A 24,133-nucleotide genomic window follows, 5' to 3' on the forward strand; every position below is an offset into this window, starting at 1 on the left:
CAGGAGCCGGGGTGCACGTTGTGTCCCTGCACTGAGGGAAGCTCTTGGGGAGTTGGTCTGTCTTTTTGATGGCGTTGAAAAGCAACACTAGCATCCAGCCGTCAGTGCCAGAATAGTAGATCGTGTGTCGCTCTCAACCCGTTCTACTGATGCTCTTCTACTGGATTTGAAGCTTACTGCACCATTGCATTGTAACATTTTTAGAAGACCGTTTTTGAACAGCGTTCAAGAAGACACCCAACCAGCACAGGACATTCCACATGCATGCATGCACCTAGATGTGCAATACCTAACATAGCATAAGGTGCCTACATGTTGGAGCGAGGTAATGCTTGCTGAACCTTTGAGCGTGGCCCGGGGCCGCTAGGACTTTGGAGCTCCCGGAGGCGCAAACGGCCGCCAGGCACACTCACGTTTTGCACCGGCCGCTGCAGCCCGGTTCCCCGGGAACGGGGGGCTTGGGCGGGCTCGCTGCCCCTTGCCGCCCGCCTGCCCACCGCAGCGTACGGAGGCCGAGGGGTCGCCCCTCTCCCGCGACCGGGGGTGGGAGAAGGTACCCCGGAGCTGCCGAGTCCCGCCGCCATCGCCTACCGGGGGAGAGGAGAGGGGACAGCATCTCCCCGCCCCGCCGCGCGGCTGCTGGACTGCGCGCGCACGGGGCGCGCCCCCGGAAGCGGAAATCCCTTGAGGCGGTGGCTCCGTGAGGGGCGGAGGGGTTACGGCGGAGAGGCGAGGCGGGCTAGGGCAGGCTCTACTGCCCCTTCTTTTGCCCCTCGCCTCCGCCATGCACCCTGTTTTCCAGAGCAGCCGGCGCGATTTCACCTTCGGGCCGTGGAAGCTGAGCGCTGCCCGGACGCACATCATGAAGTCGGCGCAGGCCGAGAGGTGCGGCGGGCCTGGGTCTGGCGGCGGTGGGGTGAACACGGGACACAACGGCGGTACCTCTGAGGCTTGCTGCCCCTCCCCGGGAGCCTCCGCCCGGCGGGGACCTCCCCCCCCGGGCAGTGGGGGGGTGCGGGGCGCCTTGGGCAAGAAATAAATAACGTCTCCTGGGTGGGGCACACACACACGCGCTCTTTATTGCAGTAGGCCGGGGTGGGGGGGTTGCCCTCTCTTTGCGAGGGCAAGCTTGATTCTTTGGCATGAGAAACGAGTGATTTGGGTTACAGGTGTTTTCTGGGATTTCGTTTTTAATGATTGCTAACTGTTTTGGAGATCTGGGTCTCTGTGAACTAAGCCTGCTAAATAGAAGCCAGTTTTTCTTAACTACTTTTTAATGGTGATTAAGGTTCTTTTAAGTGTGTTCCACAGACTGTCAAAAGCTATTTCATGGTAATAGCCATTTTAAGACCGTGGATATTTGCTCTCTCCTTGTAGTAGTAATTTCATAGAATTGTTAAGGTTGAAAAGACCTCTAAGATCATCAAGTCCAACCACCAACCCAACACCCCTATGCGTCCTAAATCATGTCCTGAAGTGCCGTGTCTATATGTTTTTTGAACATCTGCTGTCAAATTGTTGGAGAAAACGCTCCTGTGCCAGCATCAAGTACTTAAATCAGATTTGCTCATGTGGAACTGAGGAGTTCCGCTGTGTAGTGCCATGGCTGACCTTAGCGGCAGTTGAATTGGACAGATACTTCTTGGTTTCAGTTCCTGGAATACATACATGGAAGTCTTGTTAAATGTGCCTTCATTCATGGCGCTTTTAACTTTTCTGAGGGTGATTTTTCAATAAAGTCCCATGTGTTCAAATATTACACTTTTTTTATTAAACTATGTATACATTAAATTTTTTAATGTAACTGCATTATGTGATTTAAAAAAAACACCTGGATATCTGCCTTAAAACAGATAAAAACTATGTTCCTTACTTCATCTTTACCCTATGTTCAATGCCTAAAATAATCTTCCCCAACTGCTTCTCACTAATGCTCCTTTAGTTACAAATAGGAAAACTTGAATCCTGTGATTTAGTAATTTTTCTGTAATGACGATTCAAGATCCAGCTAAGCTGTACCTGTGTCCCACAGGGGAAGAAGGGCTATTTTTAGAATATCCCATTTCTATGGCCTGTTTGTGAGGACTTATTTTGTAGGATGCTACCTCTTAAAAATTAATATCTTTATTCTTAAGTTCACGAGGATGTTAACTCTCTTCAGTACCAGTAAACAAGAGAGAGACTTGAATGGCCAGTCTAGAAGCCAAATTGCCTGTTTTACTCATCTTCTGATTTATTCAGTTTCCTTAACTTGTAGCTATTTTAAAACAGTCACCTCACTCTGTAATTTTCAGAAATTACCGGTATCTGTTTACATATTTTTGAGGGACAGAGAGTTTTTCAGAACATGTTGAAAGAGGCCAAAAATTAAAGATGCAAGAACCACAATGCAAGCTTGAAAGAACACAGAGTATTTTGCAGGGTAGGGAATAGAAGTCCAAAGTTAGCCTTTACTTGTAGGTCTTGGCACCTAGCACGAGATCCACAAAACAATTCCTCCACTTCAAATGTGAAGAGTCAAGAATTATCCAGTTGCGGTGCTTTTAGCCAGCTTCCTTTTAAAATTTATTTCTCTTGGCATTTTGCCTTTTTTATTGCTTGGGGAACATCATTAGTATCTGCAGGATTTGTATTTCTGGCAAATATATATCACAAAAATCCCTTGGCAACCTCTGTGCAAAGGTGAAAGATTAAATGTGCCATAGCCAAGAACTCCTTTCTGCACTGAATGGGTCTTTGCAGGTCAAGGGGCCTACACTTGATGAAATGGAAAAGTTCATGATGTTATTCTGCCTTCTCTGAGAAAGACATAGGATCTTATTCTCCAGGTCTATAAATTCAGTTTTTGTTCCAGTTTGGTTAGCATAATGTTCTTTTGTATGCAGGGTTACAGAAATAACCACTTGTTAGGGAATGCCTTATTATCAAAGGGAAAGTTGTGATTAGGACAATTCTGTTTCTCCCCTCCTTATAACTGGTGCATTTCCTAAAGTTTTCTTCTCTCCAGATGTCATGTATTTCTTTTTGGTCTTGATAAGTAAAGCAGGTAGTGGTAGGGAGGAAAAGAAGCATATGAAGCCTTTTGGCAAATAAGGTCAGTGTGTATATAAAGCGGTGGTGTGTGTGTTTATATATAGTGTGTGTATATACGTACATATAAGTAGAAAGATTGATGTAAAACAAAATGTGAAATAGGATCGTTTGAGATTTTCTGCAGAGGTCGTGCTTGTTTGGTTCCTGCAGTACTTTGTTCAGTTGGGTCTGTGGCTGTGCCTATGGCTCTCATGCCTATGGCTACAAATACCAGTATGTATTCTTTACCAGCTTGGGAAAGCAGTAGGGCACAGTTGTGTCTCCTACACTTTTCATATACTCTGCCAGGGTTGTTTTCAGCCCCTTGTTGTAGGTATCTAAATTGGGAGGTATGGACCACTGTGAAGTGAATTTAAACTTGCTGACAATGAGTGCTCTTACCTAAAACTTCTTTTTGGGCTCCTGCTGAAGTAGTTTGTGGATAATCCAGGGATTTGCCACAACAGGTTGAAAGTTGCTACTTCATGCTTGTCAGATATTTTTTGGATTCTTCATGTACAAGACTTTTGTACGAGCCTGATGGAGAAAGAAAGCTTTAGGAATACTTTTGTAGTGGAAAAGTCACTTCAGATCAATGACTCTGCAATTCATGTCAAATGATTAAACTGGGAAAACAACAAAGTTTTGCAGAACATATTGACAATGTGTCTTATAAATTACCGTGGTCTAAAGAACACTTATTCCATAACAAGGACTGCTTTCACTGAGCTATAGCTGACTGATTTCTCTTCACGGGACTTCTGTTCTTCTGTGCAGATTGGCTGATGAATTACACATGCCTTCCCTGCCAGAGATGATGTTTGGGGACAATATCCTAAGAATACAGCACGATCGTGGTTTTGGAATTGAGTTCAATGCAACAGATGCTTTAAAATGTGTCAATAATTGTCAAGGTATGATCAAAGTGGCTTGTGCAGAGGAGTGGCAAGAGAGCAGGTACAGTATTTTATCACCAGTGGGCAAGTACTGGTGTGTTATGTGAAACTGTATCATAAAGTAGTTAAAAGAACAGACTGAACTTGTGAAGACCATGCTGCATTTGGTTATACTGTAGATGCAGTGTGTGCTCACAGAAGTCACGTAGTGTTTCTTTGCCATGATCATCCTATGGGTTAAATTCAGCCAACTATATTTTTCAGTTGCGCCTTGGCTGTTAAAATAAATTAGAAGTTTAACATGGCTTAATGCTCTTTCTGTTTATTCAAACTCGTAGGGCCTCAAGCGTTACAAGATTGTATTGTGTGCTGTTTCAAAGTGCAAAATGCTGTACGTGTTCAAAACCTTAGCCTTAGGAATATAGCAGAACAATCACTGTGCATGAGAACTAATTGTACTGCTTAGTATTTACCAAATTAGTTGCAGAGCACCTGGAAATAAAGCATAGACAGAAATCAAAGCTGTCATGAAAGCTAAGGCATATAGCAGTGTTTGAGATTGCTGTGTGTCATCAGCAGATTGCTTTCTGTCTACTTAAAGAAAAAATGATCTTGAAATACAAATTTTTCAGCAGCATTGAACAAAAAAAATCTTTATTTTGACTCAGCACTGAGATAGCATTAGCACAGGAGTTCTGGTAACAGTTTTCTAATTGATTAGGGTAACATTGTGAAAGGAGCAATACTGTATGATCAAGTCTGACATCGTCATTGCAGCATGGACAATGCAGCTGTTTTTCTTCTTTGAAGGGTGTGGGAATCATAATACGTAATCTTATGTGAGGATGTAATTTTTTTAAGAATTGCTACAAAGCGTGCTGTTTTCTCTTCCACTTCTTGAGGAGTGAGACTGAGCACACTAAGGAAGTTGTCAAGCCATATGATTGGACGTACACAACAGACTACAAAGGAACATTGCTGGGTGATGCTGCCACATTAAAGGTAACCGTTTTTCCTTGTTAAATGCTGACTGCATATTGTTTCTGTCAAACACACACACTTTTTTTTTTTTAAAAAAAAGCTGTCATTTACCTTTCAATAGGTTTCTGTAAAATCTTTCATGCTTCATAGTTTATGACTTCAAAGTATAGTTTGGGTTTTTCATGATTCAGCATGTTGTCCTGATCAAATTGTGGCTTGTTTTAATAATTGTGGGTTTGGGTTGTTTGTTTTTTTTAAGGATTTTAGTATTATATAAAATGGTGCCGTGTTCCTTAGTGAGGACTTACTCAGAGAGTAAAGCACATGGGAATCTTCAGCACTTGCTGGATAACCCTCTGAAGCCCTGGGCTCCTCACACACAACAGAACTATTAGCTGTGTAATTCTCTAGTACCTTTACTCTCTGTCCCTTGCCCATTTGTCTAAGCAGATATGTAGATCTGGCTGCTTTCAATGGCTTTATGTTTGTCTGCAACGGTAATGCCTCATATTTAAACTCACAGGCCCTCCCTTGTCTTTATTTACTTTAAAATAAGGCTGAAGTTCCCAGCTTCTCTTTACTGCATATGGATTGCTTGCTGCTAAGCAGATAATCTATATTAACTCACTAGTTTTAGATCACTTGAGTTCTGGAATTAAAAGCGCAGCATAGAAATAAACGATGTCTTGTTGGCCCATAGTCTTTAGGCAGTGGAAGTGTCTGAGTGTATATGGAGATCATGAGGTGGAAAACATGTAGGTACTTCTATTTCCATGGAAAAGCTTTATTGGAATCCTGTTTGGGGTTTGTAGTGGCCTAGAGATACTAAATGTGTGGAATCTTTTTTTATAACCCAGAACTTCTCATTTGTGTGTTAAACACGAGACATCTCCAAATGTTTTGGAATATAGAAAGCGAGCAAAATTGGTTGCAGCTGAAGCCCTGCTGAGCCTGTACCCAGAAGGAAGTTTATTCAGTATTTTCCACCCTTGGTTTTTTGCTTTGATTAATGTTTCTTCTTCAAAACTTTTGGTTTTAATTTTAACTTTTTTCTTTTAGAAATTTGGGATGTTTTAAGCTTAGTGCCCTAAAAGCTTTTTCCTTTCTAAAAACAGCAGTCGTAGGATTTAAAAGATCAGGACAAACTTCATGTAGCTTCGCAACAAATTAATATGCTAACTGGTCTTAATCTTTTTCGTTAGGTTGTTCCTACAACAGAACACATAAATACAGAGAAATTGAAAGCCAGGGAACAAATTATGTTTTTTGAAGAAGTACTTCTGTTTGAAGATGAACTTCATGATCATGGCGTATCGAGTTTGAGTGTAAAAATAGTGAGTACTAAGAGGTGTATATCAGACGCTTAGTGACTCAGTTGGCTAACGTATGCAAAATGCAGTCACTTCTTGCATGTTATTCCTTCTGGGATTTAAAGTTTAAAATGCAAAGTTCTTTATCTTCCCCCTTACAAATATAATCTTACTGGAAACTATGTTGTCTTGAAACCTTTCTGTCAGTTGCTTCAGGGAACAATCTTTTCCCTGTTTCTGCATCCTGCCTAAGAATCTTTTGAGATGCTGCTACAGGGCCCTGCTGTCCGATGATAGCTGTAGCATATCAACAGCCCAAATTTTTACTTAACTACTGAAAGCCCCTCATACTATCTTTTGTTGTGAATATCTGAGGTAGATAAGTGCATACTTAAAGTAAAACTTTGTAATATGCCAAATGGAACATCTTTCTTTTTGCAGAGAGTTATGCCTTCCAGCTTTTTTGTACTGTTGAGGTTTTTCTTGCGAGTTGATGGGGTACTTATCAGGATGAATGATACAAGGCTTCATCATGAGGTAAATCCTTATTCACCATCATGAATATGTTACAGGTGCTCCCTTGCCATGTTAGTTTCAGAGAAGACAGATCTTCCTGTAATTTAATATCGATGTTTGGGGGCATAGAGGTTACATGAACTGAACTTTCAAGTGTATTTTGTTATTGTGGTGGTGTGGAAGTGGCAACCAAGTGCTGGAAGCCGTGGGGCTAGGTATTGTATGAGCAGAGTAGGTTACCCCTCATGTGAAGTAGACATTTAAATACATTTGACAGTTGCAGATTAGAGAGGAAGCACAAGAGGAAACACAGGCAACAGTAAATGGTGTGGTATTGTTCTTATCCTCATCTCCAAGTGAATGTTTTTTTGCTTTTCTAATACATGACTGCAAGTTTTAACTTGCAAATAACTGTCCATATTGCATTGAGTTTTAGTATCTCATAAATAATACAGAACAAAACAGTTGTGGTTTGCTTATTCCGTCTAGCTGCATTTGCAGTGATGTAGGAGTGCTAGCTGAGTAAAGATTAACAAGCATGTTCAGTCACAGAATTGTTTTTTTATGCATAGAAAGGTGATTTTTGGGAAAGAGAACATTGCTAAACATCTTTGTCTTCATGAATTTGAATGAACGTTTCTGCTCCCAGGTGAAGATCTGTGGTCAGCCAAATTCTAATGCTTACTAAATTCAGTGTATTTAAAAATGCTCATTTTGCACTGATACTAGATGATAATTTTGTAATTAATTTTTGCCATTTTTTTTCCCATTAGGCTGACAAGGCCTACATGTTGCGAGAATATACATCCAGAGAAAGCAAAATATCAAGTTTAAAGGTATTGCATTTTTTTTAAACATGGGTTTTTTTTTTTCTGTCTGCTTTTTAAAATTGTTTTATGGTCAGCATAGAAAATACTGTGACAGTAAGTCATTCTTTGTTAGATTTGGCGTAGATATGGAGGGAAAACCTTTCTGCTTATGCAACATTTATTTTGGTGATTTCAGAGCATTTGTAAGTACTCAGACCACATGATGAGATATGGGATTGGGTTACTTTTTCTACTTCTGAGTGAACAAGATTTTTTTTATTATTTTATTTTTTCATAGAACTGTTCAGCCACAAAATGAGGTAGTCTGTGTCCCATAATGCTGAATTTCAGGGCTGGTTGTATGCTTGCAAGTAATATTAGGGGTTAAGATCTGTTTGGTGATAGATTAATTCATTTTTTTTGTCAAATAAGTTTAATAGCCCACCTTAAAACTTTGGTAATGGCTCAGAATAATTTGTGACACATTTGGAGTTGCAGCTGTTGGTTTTTATTCTTGACCCAACACCTGATCTTGAGTATCCTTGTTACTTTCCTTCTCTCTTGTTTTTCCTTCACTTGTAAAAAGTGGCTAATGTGTTACTAACCTTCTGAGGGAATATTTTTGCAAAATGCTTTTCTTTGAGGAAAGGGGCACTATCATTTCTTAACAACATGTGATCCTTATAAAGGAGGACTAAACCCAGACATGAGCTTTTTGATAGTTGAATGGGTTTTGAAATACAAATCAGTGGTTTGGGTTTTACTTCACCTTATGTTTAAAAGTTACCATCTACACTGTTAAATAATTCTTACTGCCTGTTGTTATAGAGAGGAAATGCATATGGCTTTTCAGTTCCCTAGATCAGCTTGCATCTGTAAAGCAAAAAAGATTCCTGCTTCACTTAGGTTTGAAAAAATTGAAACAGCACTATGATTCCTTTCGCATTAGGGGTAGTCAAAATACAGGTTGTATTTGAATAGCTCTGGATACACTTTTTGGAGAATGGTGTTAGAAAGTTTGAAGGTGGTTTGCTCAGTATAGTTTTTTGTGTTTAATCAAATGTCTTGTATGTGGTGAAGTTAAATTGTCTACAGGAATCTCCAGATAAAGATATTGATTAACTTAATGAAACCACCTAATTTCTTCAAATATTAAATTAAAATCCAATGAGTTTCAGTATTTCATATAAATGACTGTGGTGGACTTCATAAAACTAAGATGTTGAGGTATATCAATTATAGCTAGATAGCTAGATCTGAGCAACTCCAGTGGATATATTGCAACAGCTAGAAGACATTAAGCATGGGATCCTTCTGGCCATCCTAGTGTCATCTAGAACTAAAACCTCAAAAAGGCTCTTTGTTACAATCAAATGATGTGTGTATATATATATTTTAAACATTGTTCATTAATATCTCTGACTTTCTTGAGCTCTTCTAAGCTGCTGCTTAAAAACATTAAATACCCTAGCGTATTGATCCACGCAAAGAGTAAAAGACACTATATTTGAGGTTCTAAGGTAAATGTTAATAACCATACCTGATTTTAGGTATTTAAGTCAGGTAAATTATAGAATAATTGTCTGTAAAAGTTTGGTTTTGGAATACCTTCCTTCCCCCTGCCTCTCATTCACTTGTTTCATTGAAAATTTTTGCTTCATAGCACGTTCCACCTTCCCTGTTCACGGAACCTAACGAGATCTCTCAGTATCTACCCATAAAGGAGACAATCTGTGAAAAACTAGAATTCCCAGAGAAGCTGGAGCCTAAACCAGAAGCATCACTGGAAACCATGTGTATTAAGTCTAAATAAATGTGACTTTATATGGACTTGAAGTAGACTGGAGATAATGTGATCATGTAACCATTGCCATGGGGGGCGGTTTCACTACTAGTGGAATAAAGAATTTGGCTAATTTTTCTGTAGCCCTGAGAGAAAACATTTCAAGCACGTTTTGCTAATGGTGTGTTTTTGTTTGTTTTGTTTTGTTTTTAACCTGTATCTGGAGTTAATGATAGATTGGTGGTGAGTTATAGTTTTCAACAGCATTGGATTAAGACTGTCATGGTTAAGAATCTGGGTTCTGTTTAGTTGCCTGTTTAGTTGTCTGGACCTTCCACCACAAACACTTCTATGAAGATTTTGTTATTGCTGCTTCAGATACTAAGAGACTACTGGAGTCATTAAGTTGGCATGACTTTATTTTTATTAAGAAATAATACACAGGAAAAAAAAAATTCCACTGCATTTATCTTCAGCTGTCAGTTCTAAACTATGCATTTTGCTTGGCTTCCCCTACTGTGAGCTGATAATCAACTAAGTTACTTTCTGGGGTCTCTGATCCAGACTGTAATTTAAGAATATTCATTTCATCTGAGGATAGGTTTAAGGAGGGAAAAAAAACTGCATTTGTTTGACACTATATAAAGGTAAAATTACCTTATTTGTGAGGCATTATCTCCAGAGCAGGAGAAAAGCTGGAGGTTAAGAGAGACACACATTGGCAAATCTCTTCACAAACAGTAGTTTAATCTCATGTCAGCCAGGTTTCTCTAGGCAGTTCTAGAGAGTATTGCTTGGGGTCTGTATGCTGCTACAGTCATGTACTGTATTGGAAATGCATTGTCCTGTATTGACCTTCCCTGGGCATACCAGGTGGTGCCTGCGTACGATGGTTATACTGCCCTGAAAGTCAAATTGCTAAATTGCAGAGTGACTTAAGGCTGGGGAAGGGAGGGGTGTTTAGTCTCTAATCCCTAAAGGAATGCCGGTATTTGCAGTTTGAGAAAGAAGATCCTACATAGCCTTAAAAGGATGCTAACATGTATTCCAGGTACATAATTTCATTTTATTTTTAAAATTCTTTAAGTTCTGATATTAATAGAAGTGTGATCACATGTATAATCATGGTTTTAACTCAACACTTTGTAGATTAAACTTCTAAAATATTTGTCTTGCTTTTGGAAATCCTAAATTATGTTAAGGGTTTGGCCTAAGAATGGGGGAGCTAAACAGACTTGTCCAGGTTTACCGCTCACACTCAGCGTTAAGCACAAGAAGCCTTGTGGTTTAAGGTGGTGGCAGATAAGAATGTGTACACATTCTGATGTCTTGGGGTTTTTGTTTAAAAATCTTCATATTCTACACTGCATAGCTTAATAGAAACAACCCACCTCAAAACCTGGTATATAACCAGGTCGTTTGAGAAATGTTTTTCACTTAGGGAAGACCCTGAGGTTTTTAGAAGAGAGGTCTACTGCCATCTAAGTGACTGTTTTCTTAACAAAAACAAACACCACACTTTTTTCACTTTTATTTGAGGCAGCCTGGTCTAATGAATTGATTGTAAGGTTGAAAGGCAGGAACTAACTGGTTTTTCCTGTGTCACTGATTTACTCTAACCACAGGGAAGTCACTTCTCTGGGGCTCAGTTCCCTGTATGTAAAAATGAGAGATAATACACACCTATCTCACTGAGGGTCTGTGAGGATTATTTTGTAAAAAGGTATTGATGAGAGTGTTTTTTTCCCCTGAATACACCTTCAGCCTTATCTTTGGAATCCTTTGCACAGGATTACTGGAAGAAAAAAAAAAAAGAAAAATCTTATGATCCATAGGATAAAATGAGTGAAGAGAACTGGATTGAAACAGTCTCTGAAAGAAATTATTATCAGCCAGACATGATCTGGGTGAGTGAATTTATGGCCACCTTGAATTAGAGGTGAGGTTCCCTGTTAGATGCCTAAATTCTGTTGGCTTTTTTCATCTTCCTGCACTTGTTCCCTAAAGACTTTAGTGTCGGGGTGAAGAAGGGACTGCAAATGAACATAGCATGGAAGTGATCAAAAATAATTTGGTAATAGAGGATTATTTAGGTCCACTGCAGTGATAGAGGGATATGGGAAGAGAGTGAAAAGGAAGGGATCAACAAATAGAGGGTGAAGAGAGATTTTGCTGGTAGAAGTAAATCATGGCACTTCTTTTACTCTAAGGATGTATTTTACATGCCTTAAAGGCTTATAAAAACACACTTTAAAGCTGGTAGTGACCAAGAGGAGAGCTGATATAGTGCTAGTATGAAGGAAACTATAACTGCATTCACTCATTAAAATTGTGATTTGGGTTTGGTGGGTGATGCTAACATTAAGCTCCATTGGGCTAAAGCATTGAGTGGGGGGGAACCTACAGAATCGACACCTAGCGTTGGAAAGGGTGCTCTGCATGTTTATCTTATATGGTGTATTCTCTTGCCCATACCATACATACTAATCTGTGACCTGTTGATAGAGTTGTCTTGAATGGACTTGAAACCTGACTATATAGATATGTGATGTCTATCTATTTTGGGTGCTGTGCATTTAAGTGGAACACACACGTTGGAGAAATCACAAGAACACATTTAGGAAGTTACAGTTACTAGAGGGTAAAACTCTGAGCACTGTCTGACTCTTATAGCGCACAGATTATCAAGAAGCAGCAGTATAAACTGGTGTATCACAATCTCTCCAGCACAAATTTTCCACACAAAAGTACCACCTTGGATATGTAATTTTAGGGGGAGGCTGTGGGGTGATTCTCCAGCTGTTTTGTGGCAAGTTTAACATGTGGCCACTTATATTCTTTCTTGTATGTTGCTAAATAAAAATGTACCAAACGTTTTATAGTTCTGTTTTCATCTGAGCAGAATAAACTGAAATGACAGCTTGTGATGCTGAATTTTGTATCCTAGTAAGATGTCGCGTCCATGTGCCTTTGCATGTCATCAGACCACTCTGGCTAGTTATGAAAATACGGTGAGACTTTTTCAGAATGGAAGAACCTCAGTAGCAGGAGCAAAATGAAATCTAGATTAATATTTCTGTAAGCTTCACTATTGGCAAGTAACAGATTCAAAAGGGCTGGGAGAAGATAGAATGCAGCTGGAGAAGTAAAACTGGCAGAGGGCATGGGCTTTATTTTTTGAAGTCTGGAAAATAGCAGGACAGTTTAGATGCCAGCTATCATATCATATGCTTGGAAGAGTAAGAAGTGCCCAGCTCCTAGGGAAGGTGTGAGTGTTTGCTGTCTCTTAAATAAACCCCAACATCAACCAGCCCTATAACTTACTATGAAGATAACCTCTGCCCTAGGAACCTGGGAATCGGCGCTAGCCTGACCTTTCTTAGACTCTTGCTGGTGTGGAAGGTGTGCAGTAGGGGAGCTGGTTCACCTGCCCCAGGACAGCTGTCACCGAGCCCTGGAGCGTCCCGGCGGGGCCATCTCCACGACCTTCCTCCCCTCAGCGTCTCTCACCGCCTCAGGCGATTGTGGAGCCCGGGGCCGCCTCTAGCCCGCCCCGCCGCCCCAGGGGGACTCACCGGCACTTCCCCGCTCCTAAATTCCTGGAGGCGGCTGGCTTCTTACTGCCGGATGCCGTCCCGCCTCCCCGCCCGGCGGCCTACATCCCCCGGCAGCCTCCGCGCCGTCGCTGCCGGCCGCAAGCTACCTGCCGAGGGCAGGTAGCCCGCCGCGGCGCGGTGCATGCCGGAGCGGGTAGTCCCTGAGGAGGGGAAGGGCGGTCCGGCAGCCCCTGGGGCAGAGCCGCCAGCGCGCGGGTTGAGGCGGGCGGCCATGGACAAGCTCAAGCGGGTGTTGAGCGGTCGCGACGCGGAGGATCCAAGCGGCCTGGAGCAGGTAACGCTCCGCTCCCCGCGCGCACCCGCCTCCCCTCCGGGGTTGGGGGAGGGGGGGTGTGCTGCTGGGGAAGGGGGACCCCTGGCCGCTTCTCAGTGTCGCCCCTCAGCGCCGCCCCTCGGCGCGGGTGAGCCGGCGGCGGGACGGGCCTGCGCCGCCTCAGCCCCTCGTTGGGCCTCCGGTTCCCCGGGGCGGAGCCGGCCGGGGGCTGCCGGGGACGGCAGTTCCTCTGGAGCAGGTCTCTGGCTCGTACTTAAACCGTCGCCGTGCTTTACGCCGCGAGCAGCCGCTGCCGGGGGTGTCGCCGCCTGCGAAAGGGGCCCCGGATTCTCTCTTTTGCGGGAGAGGATGAGTCGGTCTCCCGGGCGAGCCCGGGCCGGCCGGGCACGGGAAGTCTGCCTGCAGAGGGCCCAGAAATAAAGCGGGGGGACGGCAACGCGCCCCTGCAGTTGCTCGGCTTGGGTGTGGGCGGGGGGGTGGGGGGAGGAACAACCCCCTCAACCAACCCACCCCCTGCCTCTTTGTTTGGGGCGTTGGTGTAATAGCAAAAGTGGAAAAGTTGCCGGGGCCGGCGGGGGTGGGCGGTCCCGCGTGGGTAGGCCGCTCCCCCGCGGGGCTGTCCCTCAGCAGCACCTGCGCTCCCCGCGGGAGAGCGAAGGGGATGCTGGGAAACGGCTCCGATGGGGCTAGGACACAGTTTGGCATCTCGGAGGAAACTGACACAGTTCCTATGTGGCAAGATCTACCAGTCAATAACTTGCACTCTTATTTTTCTCCTCGTTTCTAGGTTATCGATGCGACTTCATTAGGTTGGGGCAGCAGGGTGAAAGGCTTCATTGCTTGTTTTGTGATAGGATGCCTCTGCTCGCTCTTGGTAAGGACTTTTTGCCAGTTCACAGAATCACAGAATGGTAGGGGTTGGAAGGGACCTCTGGAGGTCATCTCATCCAACCCCTCTGCTTGAGCAGGGACGCCTAGAGCAGGGGGCACAGGACTGCTAATCCTGATGTTTAAGTTTCAGAAGCCCCACTAATTACAGCCTTGCTCTATGGTGTTGCTTGATTTTTCTGAGTCTCTGGGAAGACATTTGACTCGCTTCCAGTTGGATACAGTGCGCTAACTCTTAATAATAATAATGCCAATAAATGCAATTTTACTCTTGTATGTGTGTGTGATTCCGCAGTTCGTGTTTAAATTTTCCTAAGATGACTTGTGTTATCACATTTCTTGGATATATTTATTTTGCAATTTAAAAACAATATTAATTTTCCCCCCTTCCCCCTCTCTCTAAATGTTCCTTTTTAGGGTAGTTGTCTGCTATGGGTACCAAGGAAAGGGCTGGTGCTCTTTGCAGTGTTTTATACGCTGGGGAATATTGCGTCTATTGGGAGGTAACAATCTTTATGTATTAGTTCCTAATAAAGATGAGACACTAAAGCAGAACAATAGGTGAAGGTACATAAGTGGTAGAAACTGTTGTATTTGTGTGGGATTTGCTTACATAGATCATTCTCTTGTCGCTGAATTTGAAGGAACAGCATTTCCTTAGTAGTGCCCTGAAACAGTAAAGAAAACTTTTGTTTATTGTTATTAGTAATGCATTCAAGGTAAAGGTTACTCATCAGTAAAGAAGAATCAAACTCATGCTTTGAGATTTTTTTATTTTGTTGGTTTTTCTCTCCTGAAGATAAAAATAATTCTTTGCCATTTTGCATTTGTTAATGACCTGCATGTTTTGGTGAATATATTATATTTGGGGAAGCCTGTCTGTCAGGGTAGGCCTGTTTGCTAAGCCTTCATGGCTATTGAGGTTCCTGAAGCATAGCCCCATTGACTTTGTGACAGACACAACCCTCAGTGATTGAGAAAACTTAACAATATTAGAAAGCACAAGAAATGGAATTGGAAATAACATAGTAATGAGGCAAAATAATATAGTATGTGAGGCAGAAATACCACCTTAGACAAAACCTTCACCTTGTATAATTCATGCAGTATCAGTCACCAGGGGTCTAAATGAGGGCTGCAGATCTGGTAAGGTTTTGAAGAATGGATCCAGGCCTGAAAAAGGCCTTTTATGTAGAGAAATTGAGCTGGATTACTTGGCAATCCATGCAGAGCCTCTGTGGCTGGTATTTTTGAAAAGCATGTTAAAAAAAGCACCTGTCAAGAATGATCTAATTGAAGCTGACCTTGACCTATGCTTCTAGCTTGATAGTTCTGCTCTGCTTATGTTAATTGTAACTGAACATGTATGAATAAAATTATATAATAAATACCTTGCACAAAGAAAAGCAGGAATGGATTTTGTCACATTGTATAGCCTGTTTCCTTTGTCAGGCAGCACTGATTACCATAACAGTATAGTGTACTGATGCCCCATATGACAGCAGACAATTTAACAAAATAACCCCCCTTGATGAGGAAAGGTACTTAGTTTCACTTCTGTTTTGTTTTTCACAGCACTCTCTTTCTTATGGGACCAGTGAGGCAATTGAAAAGGATGTTTGAGCCTACACGTTTGATTGCTACTACTGTTATGCTAGTAAGTATCAAAGGAATCAGTTTTAACTCATGCTAACATGTAAACATTTTTCGTTGTAAAGTCCTTTGATATACATTGATCTAACTACGTCTCAAGACAGTCTCAAGATATGTCTGTCGGTGGTTTTTTTTTGTTTTGTTGGTTTTGTTTTTTGGTTGGTTGGTTGGTTTCTTTGTTTGGTTTTTTTTTTCCCCCTTAAAATATTGAGCATCTCCTATAGTGGGAAAGGTATGTGTAGCACTAGAAAGCCACCTTCCTATTATGCAGTGGGGTTGTTATGCTAAATGAGCGTTAAGGGTCTGTGGCCAGCATGTGTGAACCGTGCACGTGATATTTTTTAGGGTGCTTGAGGTCACACAACATAGTATTTTCATGTTGCTTAAAAGATGAAAGGTGGGAAACTATTTTTTAAAAAGTTGTGCTATGGAAGCTGTTAGACATTCTATTTTGCGTGATTTTGTCTTTTTATATTCTATCTGATTTGCTTTAAAGAGCTGTGTAGGTATTTCCACCTTGGTAAAAATGTCATTTCCTGACAAAGCAACTGGGGAATCTCTCTCTATGCCTTGGTCATCTTGCATTAAAAATACAGAAATCATCCCAGTTGGCTGATAGCTTCGGGTTTTGAAACTCGTATGACACAGTGAAACTGCAACATTCAACTGAATCAGCCCTTGGAATTATTTTTGTCTTCAAAAGATGGGAATTGTGGCCAACCATCTACTGGGGGTATGTGTGTGAAAATTACTGCTAAGTTTCAGGCTTTCTTGTTTAAAGTGCACGTGCATTTTTGTCTATTAAACTTCTACACTTCCACTTGGAGAGTCTAAAATCTGGAAGGTGGTTTAACTTGCATGGAACTGTCCTCCCCTTTTCAGTGTGAATGTCTTCAGAGCATTTGCTTGGCATCAGCGCTTCGTATTTTCTCTTTAAACATCCAGAGTGGCTGCAGGCAACTGATAGAGCTTGAGAAATTGACTGTGTATGCGCGCAGATCAGCAGCAGGCAAGAAGTCTACTGCATGGAGTGTTTGTTTTGTATGCATAGAGGATGCCTGAAGTCAGGAGGATGCCTTGAATGTTGTTCACTGGAATAAAGCCAGTTATGAGATGTATGATGTAGTATTTAGACCAATATGCAAATCACCACCTTAAAACTAATCGTAAAACTACATTTAATGTCAGTAATCATGGTTGAGGTGAAGCGTATGATTCCTTTCGCAGTGCATGTGTTACTGTCTTGAATACGCAGTACTAAATCTTTTGTTTTTTAACTCAAGCCGAAAAATGCACGTCATAATCTCTAGTAGCACAATGGTACGTGTATATCAAAAGGCTGTTAGGTGTTGATGAAGAAAGATGAATTATCAGCATCTGTCATAGATAAATGAGCTGTCCTCTCTTAAATTGAAAATTAAAACTTGCATTAAAAGGAGGTTTCTGTTAAAACTGAGGGTTAAACAGAAAACAATCCAAAACAGCCCACTACCCCCCAAGATTTTAACTGTAGTGAAGACAGTGCAACTCTGAAAAACGTGCTAGTTTGAATGGCTGTGCTGGACTTCATGTTAACCAGGAGAGCTACTAAACAACAGCTGAAAGTTCTTGAAAGTGTATTGTGGTTTTAGGTGGTAAGAATTAAGTAGTGACATAACTTCAACCCCATGGTAACCTTGAGAATCAACAGGAAATGTACAGAAGCAGTAAGACTAGAGTTGAAACTGAAAAGTCTTAACTTAAGCAAAACAGTGAAGTATGGTATATTCCTGTAATGCCAAGAGCGTGTGGGATGAAGTAGGAACCTGCTGATATTGCAAAAAAGCTGTAGAAACCTCTTCCACTTGTTCATTTGCAACCATAAAATTATTTTCTGGAGGTATCAGGCTGATAGTTTCTCATTTCTTCAATTCAGAAGTGTAATAGCAAAAGCATAATAAATAAGGGGCACTCTTATGCAGGGTTGGCTAAAACTATGAAATGATGTAATCTGTTTTTGCTCTGTGAAGGAACCCATTACAGTGTTAGAGTATCTATAAAAACTGGAGTTGTTTCTATGTTTAATAGAAATTGTTTGTTTTTTCCTAGTTGTGTCTTGTACTAACACTGTGTTCTGCTTTCTGGGTGAGTACTTGAGTCCTATATGTATATATAACTGGAGTATATTTTAAAAATAAAGCACTTACATTGTTGACTCATTGTGTACTATATTGCCCCTTGCCCCTTCTCTCTTCCTCCAGTGGCGTAAGGAAGGACTTGCACTCCTTTTCTGCATCTTACAGTTTTTTGCCTTGGCATGGTAAGTGTTTTCTTCCCCACACACTCCATTTTCTATGGCACCTGACATCAGTAGCTGAATTGTGAGTGGATTTTGACCTTGCATGAGTTAGAGGGATGGGGAATTTTTACCTCACTATTCCCCTAGGTGCAAGACAATGCATCAGTGAGGAGCAGGCTTGTTCCTGCTTCTTGGTCTCTCACACCATTTCAGAGGCTTTGGAGATGGAGCTCAGGGCTCCATTTCTCAGGGGGGTTCCTTTGAATGTGTTTAATTTCTTTGAGCTTGAAGTAAAACTGCATTTTTCCTTTCCCTTTTAAATCAATTTGCTGCTTATTGTCTGGGATTCCTCTTTTACACTCTCCCGACCTTGTCTTGTTAAAAGACCCAGATATGCCAATCAAATTAAGTGTGAGCATTTTTTAAGTTAACATATGTTCCATGTGATGTCACAGAAGTAGTACAGAAATGGATATGAACATCTAGCCAGCCCTCAAGACTAATCTTACCTGCCAGTAGGTGTTGAAGCATGAAGAATATTGGGTGCAGGAGAACTGTGTTTAAAATGCTTCTACAATATGCCCCCTGATTTGCCATAGTGTTCCATAACCTGGCTGGGCTAAGATGGCTTGTGAGGATACTCGTTCCTCTTGCTCACATACCCAAAGCTTCATTTTGCGTGTGTGTCTTGCAGTTACCTGTTTAGAGCATCAGAGGGGTTGTTCTTCTTGTTTGTGACTAATAAAGTTTGACAGGAAGAATAACTTCAAAAATCTTTCTTCTTAGGTACAGCATTTCCTTCATTCCATTTGCAAGGTAAGCTTCACTACTCCTTTACTCTTTGTCATCTTGAGGTTTAATGATACAGAAGATAGTTTATAGAAGCATTGTAATGTGTGGCTTTACAAGTTTTTTCCATGCTGGTGTTTTAGGGGGAGGAAGTACACATAGTTAAACCTGAAAATGAAACCAAGCATCTTATCTAGTGGGAGAACACAAATGTAACAAAATCAGAGGGCTTCCTATAAAAATATGTAGGTGTGCTGACCACAGGCTAAACTTAAGGCTTGCCTTTGGAATGCCTAAATGTTGGTCTAAAATGCTACAAAGTGTATTCTTCTGCGTACCTTTTTTTTCCTGTTCTCCCCTATGAGCACTATTCTGTGTTTGAGCACAGAGTTCTCTATCCTGCTCCATCAGCCCCACCCTTCCTCAGTGCACCACCTCAACACAAGCATCATTTGCATTGCAGCTGGGGAGGTGGATGGTGAGCCGACCCGCTTGTCTCTAATACATCATGTAGTCATGTAACTTATGTAAGCGCAGTTAATACACGGTCAGCTGATCTTTAAAGTCCCCGGTGTCAGTGTGATAGCAGCATGGAATGAGTGTTGTCAAGCAGCATAACTGAGGTGACTGGTTTGTTTGTTTTGGTTTTTTTCCCCTTTCTCCTGCCTTTAGGGATGCTGTGAAGAAATGTGTCTCAGTCTGTCTGACCTAACAGGAACACTGGATGCTTCACAAAAGTTTTATGAAGTGTAGTAGAACTATGTTAAGATCACTGTGTATGTATTTTCCTATTTTTGTCTTAAACATGTGCCTTTCAGCCTGGTGTTAGAAGCTACTTGTGTTAAATCCAGTGTATGCAATTGCTCGGTTTTTGTAAGCAATGGTGTCTGTAGGGCAGGGTGCTCGTGATCAAATGAAGTTTGATCTGGCAGAAGAACTGGGCAGACATCCAGAATTTGTTATGATAATTCTTATGTAAAATCATGTATTTGTTTGGTTTTGCAAAAGTAACAAAGTGGTACATGAAGGCTGTAAAATGGACACCTCGACTCTGATGGGACTATGCCAGTCTACAGGATTTCTATTTCAAGAAAAAAATGAGTCGCCAACTGATTTCTTACTGGCAACTTGCTTTTTGTAAATAGCCTTATGTCACTTTAATCTTTGCACTGTTTGCCTTGGATAATGGAGTATTGGTATTGTCTCTTCTTGCCTCTCTTGCAAAATTTTAGGTTTTGAGACTTCTAAAAGATTTCATTCTAAATGAAAAGGCTGTTTTGGAGTAACTATGAAATGTTTGCATCTTTAATGAAGTATTTAATTTTCAGTTTAGACTGATGGCGTTTCCATAGAATACCTGAAAGGGACATTTTCGTCTGTAAAAACTTGTTCCCGTAGGAAAAGCACTTGCAAAATAAGGTTAATAGAATTTTTCAGCTGCCATGAACCTGAGTTCTTTGCCTTGCCTACAGCTAATGGCAATACATACAAGGTAGGAAACTGAACTTTTTCACATGAAGCAAGGTGCTTCTCTTTTCCCCCAGCTGTAGCACAGGAGCAGTGTGAAGCTGAGGGCATGATAGGTAAGCAAAGAGAGAATTTATGTATGTCCCTTCTCAAAGGACAAACTGTTGATAAGGTAGAAGTGGGCTGTTGTTTAAGCAGTCTGGGCCAGGGAGAAGAATTTTTTCTTCTGAACTTGTAAATAAGTTAAAAATCCAACATTTCTTTCTTTTTTTTTTTTTTGTAAGTTGGATCAGTTTTGTTTCTTCTAAAGCTCTTGCACACACTAGTGAACTACTGCTTTGAGGAGAAAGTATAATTTTCTGTTGCCTGTCTTAGCAAAGAAAGCATGTAACAATCTAGCTGCCAGCTCCAAACAAATGCTGAACAGTCAGTATCCAAATTCCAAGGCCACTCTACATTCTCTTTATCTTCTGAGCTTTGTATAATCATTTACTCCCAAACCAGTGGTCAGTTGTTTAATATCTGAGCTCAGATTCCCGCTTCTGCTGTGTGAGATACTGTTTAACTGCTTTTACCTTCCCTCTTACCAAACTGTCTTGCTGGAGTCAGTGTCTGTGAAGATGATTATCCAGTGGACTTTAGTATGAACTGGATCCTCTCTTCCTCCATCTACCAAGAGTTTAGTCATTTAACAGTATTGGGTTTGCATGGCAAGTGTATCCCTGACTTGTACCACAAAGATTTTAATGTAGGAAAAACCTAGACCTACTTGGCAATAAAGTATAAGCCCACAGTGAAGCCAAATAATTCTATGGCTTCCAGAAAGTCACTAGAAACTGAGTTAATTCAAAATCTTAAACCTACGTGGCCTTCTGATAATTTATAAAGCATAGTATCATCCTGCTGTTAGGAGCCTCTAAAAAAAAATACTCCCTTTTGAGGATGGTATGGAAGACAAATTTTAACAGGCTTTCTGTGGATTCCAGCTGACTAGAGTTACTGTTACAAAGGCTTTTGAATGGAAAATGCCATCTTGAAAATATGGCACTGATGATGAGATGAATCAGTTATACAGGATGATTTTCAAGTGCTATGTCCAGGTGCTTTTTTCCCCCCTGGGATTTGGAAGTTAGTGTTGAAATAACTAGGTTGACTATTACTTTTCTTGGAAGGAAGAATTAGTTAAATGCCCAAGAGAGACTGGGAATTAAATAATACTCATATTTCTTTTCCCTGACTGATCTAAGATGAGTATCTAAACTGGTGTGTATCTTTTTTTATCAGGGAGTAGGTTCAAAACCTAATTTACATCTGTCAAAGGACCCGCGTTAGTCTTTTACTGGGACTTTGATAATGTTTACAGAATTCGTTTGTATAAGGGCAATTGAGATGCAACCCTAATGCCTTTTACATTCCAATATTTCTGTAGTTTTAACATCTCTGGGTGTTCCTGGAAAACACTGCAGGTATAGCATATGTTACTTCTCCTTCCCTTCTCCAGGAAAGTTAGGTTAACTTGGATCATCATTCCAGGCTCATCAGCAGTCAACAATGGAATTTGACTTGTGGGGTTCTTTTTTTGAGTACTTCAGGCTAGGAGAAGTAAAAGCCTTTTGCTTATTCCTTGACTAACTTGTGCAGGGTTGTGGTACCCTGACTCTCTAGCAGTACCTCTAGAAGAACACTAGAATTGGGTATGCTGAATATTAGTTTTTCAACTTGCATACTAGCTAACTGGAACCTTTTATTTGACTGTTGTGAGCACAACCACTTAGAATTAGGAAATTTAGGAACCTACCAGTAGATACTGGATAAATTTAAATGGATTTCTGCCCCCCCTTAAAGCTGTAGTTCCAGCTCCACAGCCTTTTATTCAGTATGAGAAAAGAACAAATCTTCATTTGACTGCATAGCACATGAGGATAAGCAATCGTGCTTTTAAAGGAAGGGCACCCAAGGGGAGATAGCAAAGACGTAAGGATCATCAGGGTGCCACTGGGGTTTATGTTGCCCTTTGTTGTGTTCTGTTTCTGTGAAGGTCAGACAGTAGGAGAGACTCAGCATATTCTTGCCAATGTGTGAAACATACTCAGGGTTTGTCACTTCATCTACAAGCAGTTTTGATTTAAAATAACTCTTCTCTATCAGAACAAAACTCTTTAGATTCTTACTCACTTAGAAGTAATTGTGTTTAGGCTGTTGCCAAGTTTAGCAGCAAAAGATTTTTCCACTTTGTTAAAATACTTCATTTTATATGATTTTACATAATCAGGTTGTAAACTAGTATATGAATGTTCCCCCTTGACCAATTTCCATCTGAATTAGATTATACCGTTATACCTTCCCCGCCCCACCCCCGTCATTAAAACTACTGTGTGTTAAGTTTTTATATCATCAGCTTTGGTTATCTGCTTGGCAGGAAGCATGGTGGGCATATCTGAAGCCCTTTCTAGCTTTCTATCTTAATGTCCTTCAAGGCAGGAACATTTGTTGTGTGAGCTCTACTGCAAATAGAGATGTTTGGTTTCTAATCATAAAGCTCCTTGCTTCCCAAGGTCCTTGCTCAGCTGCCTACAGCACTTAAATCAAGGCTGACTTTCCTGAAGAAACTTTTATGATATTGGATGCCCGTCTCGGTAGGATTTAGTGTTCTGCCAGAAAGTGCTCTTTGCCCAGCCTCACTCTTGTTTGTGCCTATCCACTTTTTTACTTTTTGCAGTACAGATAACATCACCTTAACCAAGCAGCCTTAGCATACAGTTCTAGCATGAAATGTGCATATCTGGGATCAGCTGACTTTCCAGATATAGTAGAAATGGGGAGGGTGGTAGTCATCTGTTCCCGAAGTACTGATATTCCACACATTAAAATGTGTGTGTGGGGTTTCATTACTTCAAAGTTTTGCTCTGTTTCAGGTGATGAAGACTGTTGTGAATACTGGTACTATCTGAGATTGTTCTACAGTGGTGGTATGAACAATTTAATCTTGTTTAGTATTTACAGTAATGAGATTGTTCATGAGCTGTTACAAAAACCAAGGAAGAAATTTCTGCACCAAGTTGAAATTCTTTTAAGAAATCATGTTTTAAAACAAAGTGTGTTAGGCTTTATGTGTGAATACTTACTATACACCTGGGGGAGGGCAGAGACTCTGCTATGGGATGGCTTCCAGCTAGGTGCAGGATGACAGGCTTGAATCGATCATAACTTGTGAGTAGATTGCAGCTGGCCTACAATGCTTATGTACAGTCTGAAACTCACGTTCCGGGAAGTGACTTGTGGAGCAGTGTGGGCACTTGAAGCTCTTCTGCTGTGTCCTAGGAGACTGAAAGAGCCTCTGTTGAGTTTGAGATAATCATGATAATGAAAGTAAGATCACTATTGCTACTGTAGACTCTCAAAACTGAGGAGGAGGATAACGCTTAAACACACATTTGTCTTAAATATTGATGTTTACAACCATAGCAAATACTGACCATATAGGACAGAAAGCACAGAAATGGTATTTTTTCTTAAAACCACATACCTCACTGTAATGTGACAACACTAAATTTTTTTTAACAGCTGTGGAATTGTTTTGTAAAATTAAAAACCAAACCCAGATATTCTCAACAAGGTTTTATACTGTTACTGATCCTGTTTGCTGTTGTGCTTTTCCTATGTATTTACACTGTTTGAATTCTACTTTGATAAACATCTTTTTTTTCCTAACTTACAACTTTCTCTGTAACTAAGTGAAATCTTTACTTACAAGTACTGTTTTTTTTTCCTTCAATAAAGTTGTCATTGCATTAAATGAA

General features: G+C 41.0%; 2 protein-coding genes across 3 annotated transcripts; both read left to right on the forward strand.

Moving 5' to 3' along the window:
• The first annotated feature begins 668 nt into the window (after positions 1-668).
• On the forward strand, positions 669-12,244 carry TIPRL (TOR signaling pathway regulator). The gene is made up of 7 exons (XM_075105750.1): positions 669-885; positions 3,850-4,029; positions 4,871-4,970; positions 6,152-6,283; positions 6,701-6,796; positions 7,549-7,611; positions 9,248-12,244. The coding sequence occupies exons 1-7, from the start codon at positions 785-787 to the stop codon at positions 9,395-9,397; spliced, it is 822 nt and encodes a 273-aa protein (XP_074961851.1). The 5' UTR covers positions 669-784; the 3' UTR covers positions 9,398-12,244.
• A 765-nt stretch (positions 12,245-13,009) lies between these two features.
• SFT2D2 (SFT2 domain containing 2) lies at positions 13,010-24,133 on the forward strand. Of its 2 annotated transcripts, XM_075105773.1 has the most exons (8): positions 13,010-13,258; positions 14,046-14,132; positions 14,564-14,649; positions 15,722-15,803; positions 17,888-17,923; positions 18,040-18,098; positions 18,864-18,893; positions 19,539-24,133. In XM_075105773.1, the coding sequence occupies exons 1-8, from the start codon at positions 13,106-13,108 to the stop codon at positions 19,576-19,578; spliced, it is 573 nt and encodes a 190-aa protein (XP_074961874.1). In that variant the 5' UTR covers positions 13,010-13,105; the 3' UTR covers positions 19,579-24,133. The 2 variants fall into 2 exon arrangements, with proteins under 2 accessions (XP_074961874.1, XP_074961865.1); XM_075105764.1 differs by lacking the exons at positions 17,888-17,923; positions 18,040-18,098; positions 18,864-18,893; positions 19,539-24,133 and adding an exon at positions 16,296-16,532 and having other exon boundaries at positions 13,048-13,258.

The sequence above is a fragment of the Phalacrocorax aristotelis genome, chromosome 1 (genome assembly GCF_949628215.1).
Source record: "Phalacrocorax aristotelis chromosome 1, bGulAri2.1, whole genome shotgun sequence".
Classification (NCBI taxonomy): domain Eukaryota; kingdom Metazoa; phylum Chordata; class Aves; order Suliformes; family Phalacrocoracidae; genus Phalacrocorax; species Phalacrocorax aristotelis.

Bases quoted from the DNA above. Each gene is read 5' to 3' on its own strand.
- TIPRL (XM_075105750.1), top strand. From the start codon at position 785: ATGCACCCTGTTTTCCAGAGCAGCCGGCGCGATTTCACCTTCGGGCCG. The intron at 886-3,849 runs GTGCGGCGGGCC...TCTTCTGTGCAG, and splicing joins AAGTCGGCGCAGGCCGAGAG to ATTGGCTGATGAATTACACA. The intron at 6,797-7,548 runs GTAAATCCTTAT...TTTTCCCATTAG, and splicing joins ATACAAGGCTTCATCATGAG to GCTGACAAGGCCTACATGTT.
- SFT2D2 (XM_075105773.1), top strand. From the start codon at position 13,106: ATGCCGGAGCGGGTAGTCCCTGAGGAGGGGAAGGGCGGTCCGGCAGCC. The intron at 14,133-14,563 runs GTAAGGACTTTT...GTTCCTTTTTAG, and splicing joins GATGCCTCTGCTCGCTCTTG to GGTAGTTGTCTGCTATGGGT. The intron at 17,924-18,039 runs GTGAGTACTTGA...CTCTTCCTCCAG, and splicing joins CACTGTGTTCTGCTTTCTGG to TGGCGTAAGGAAGGACTTGC.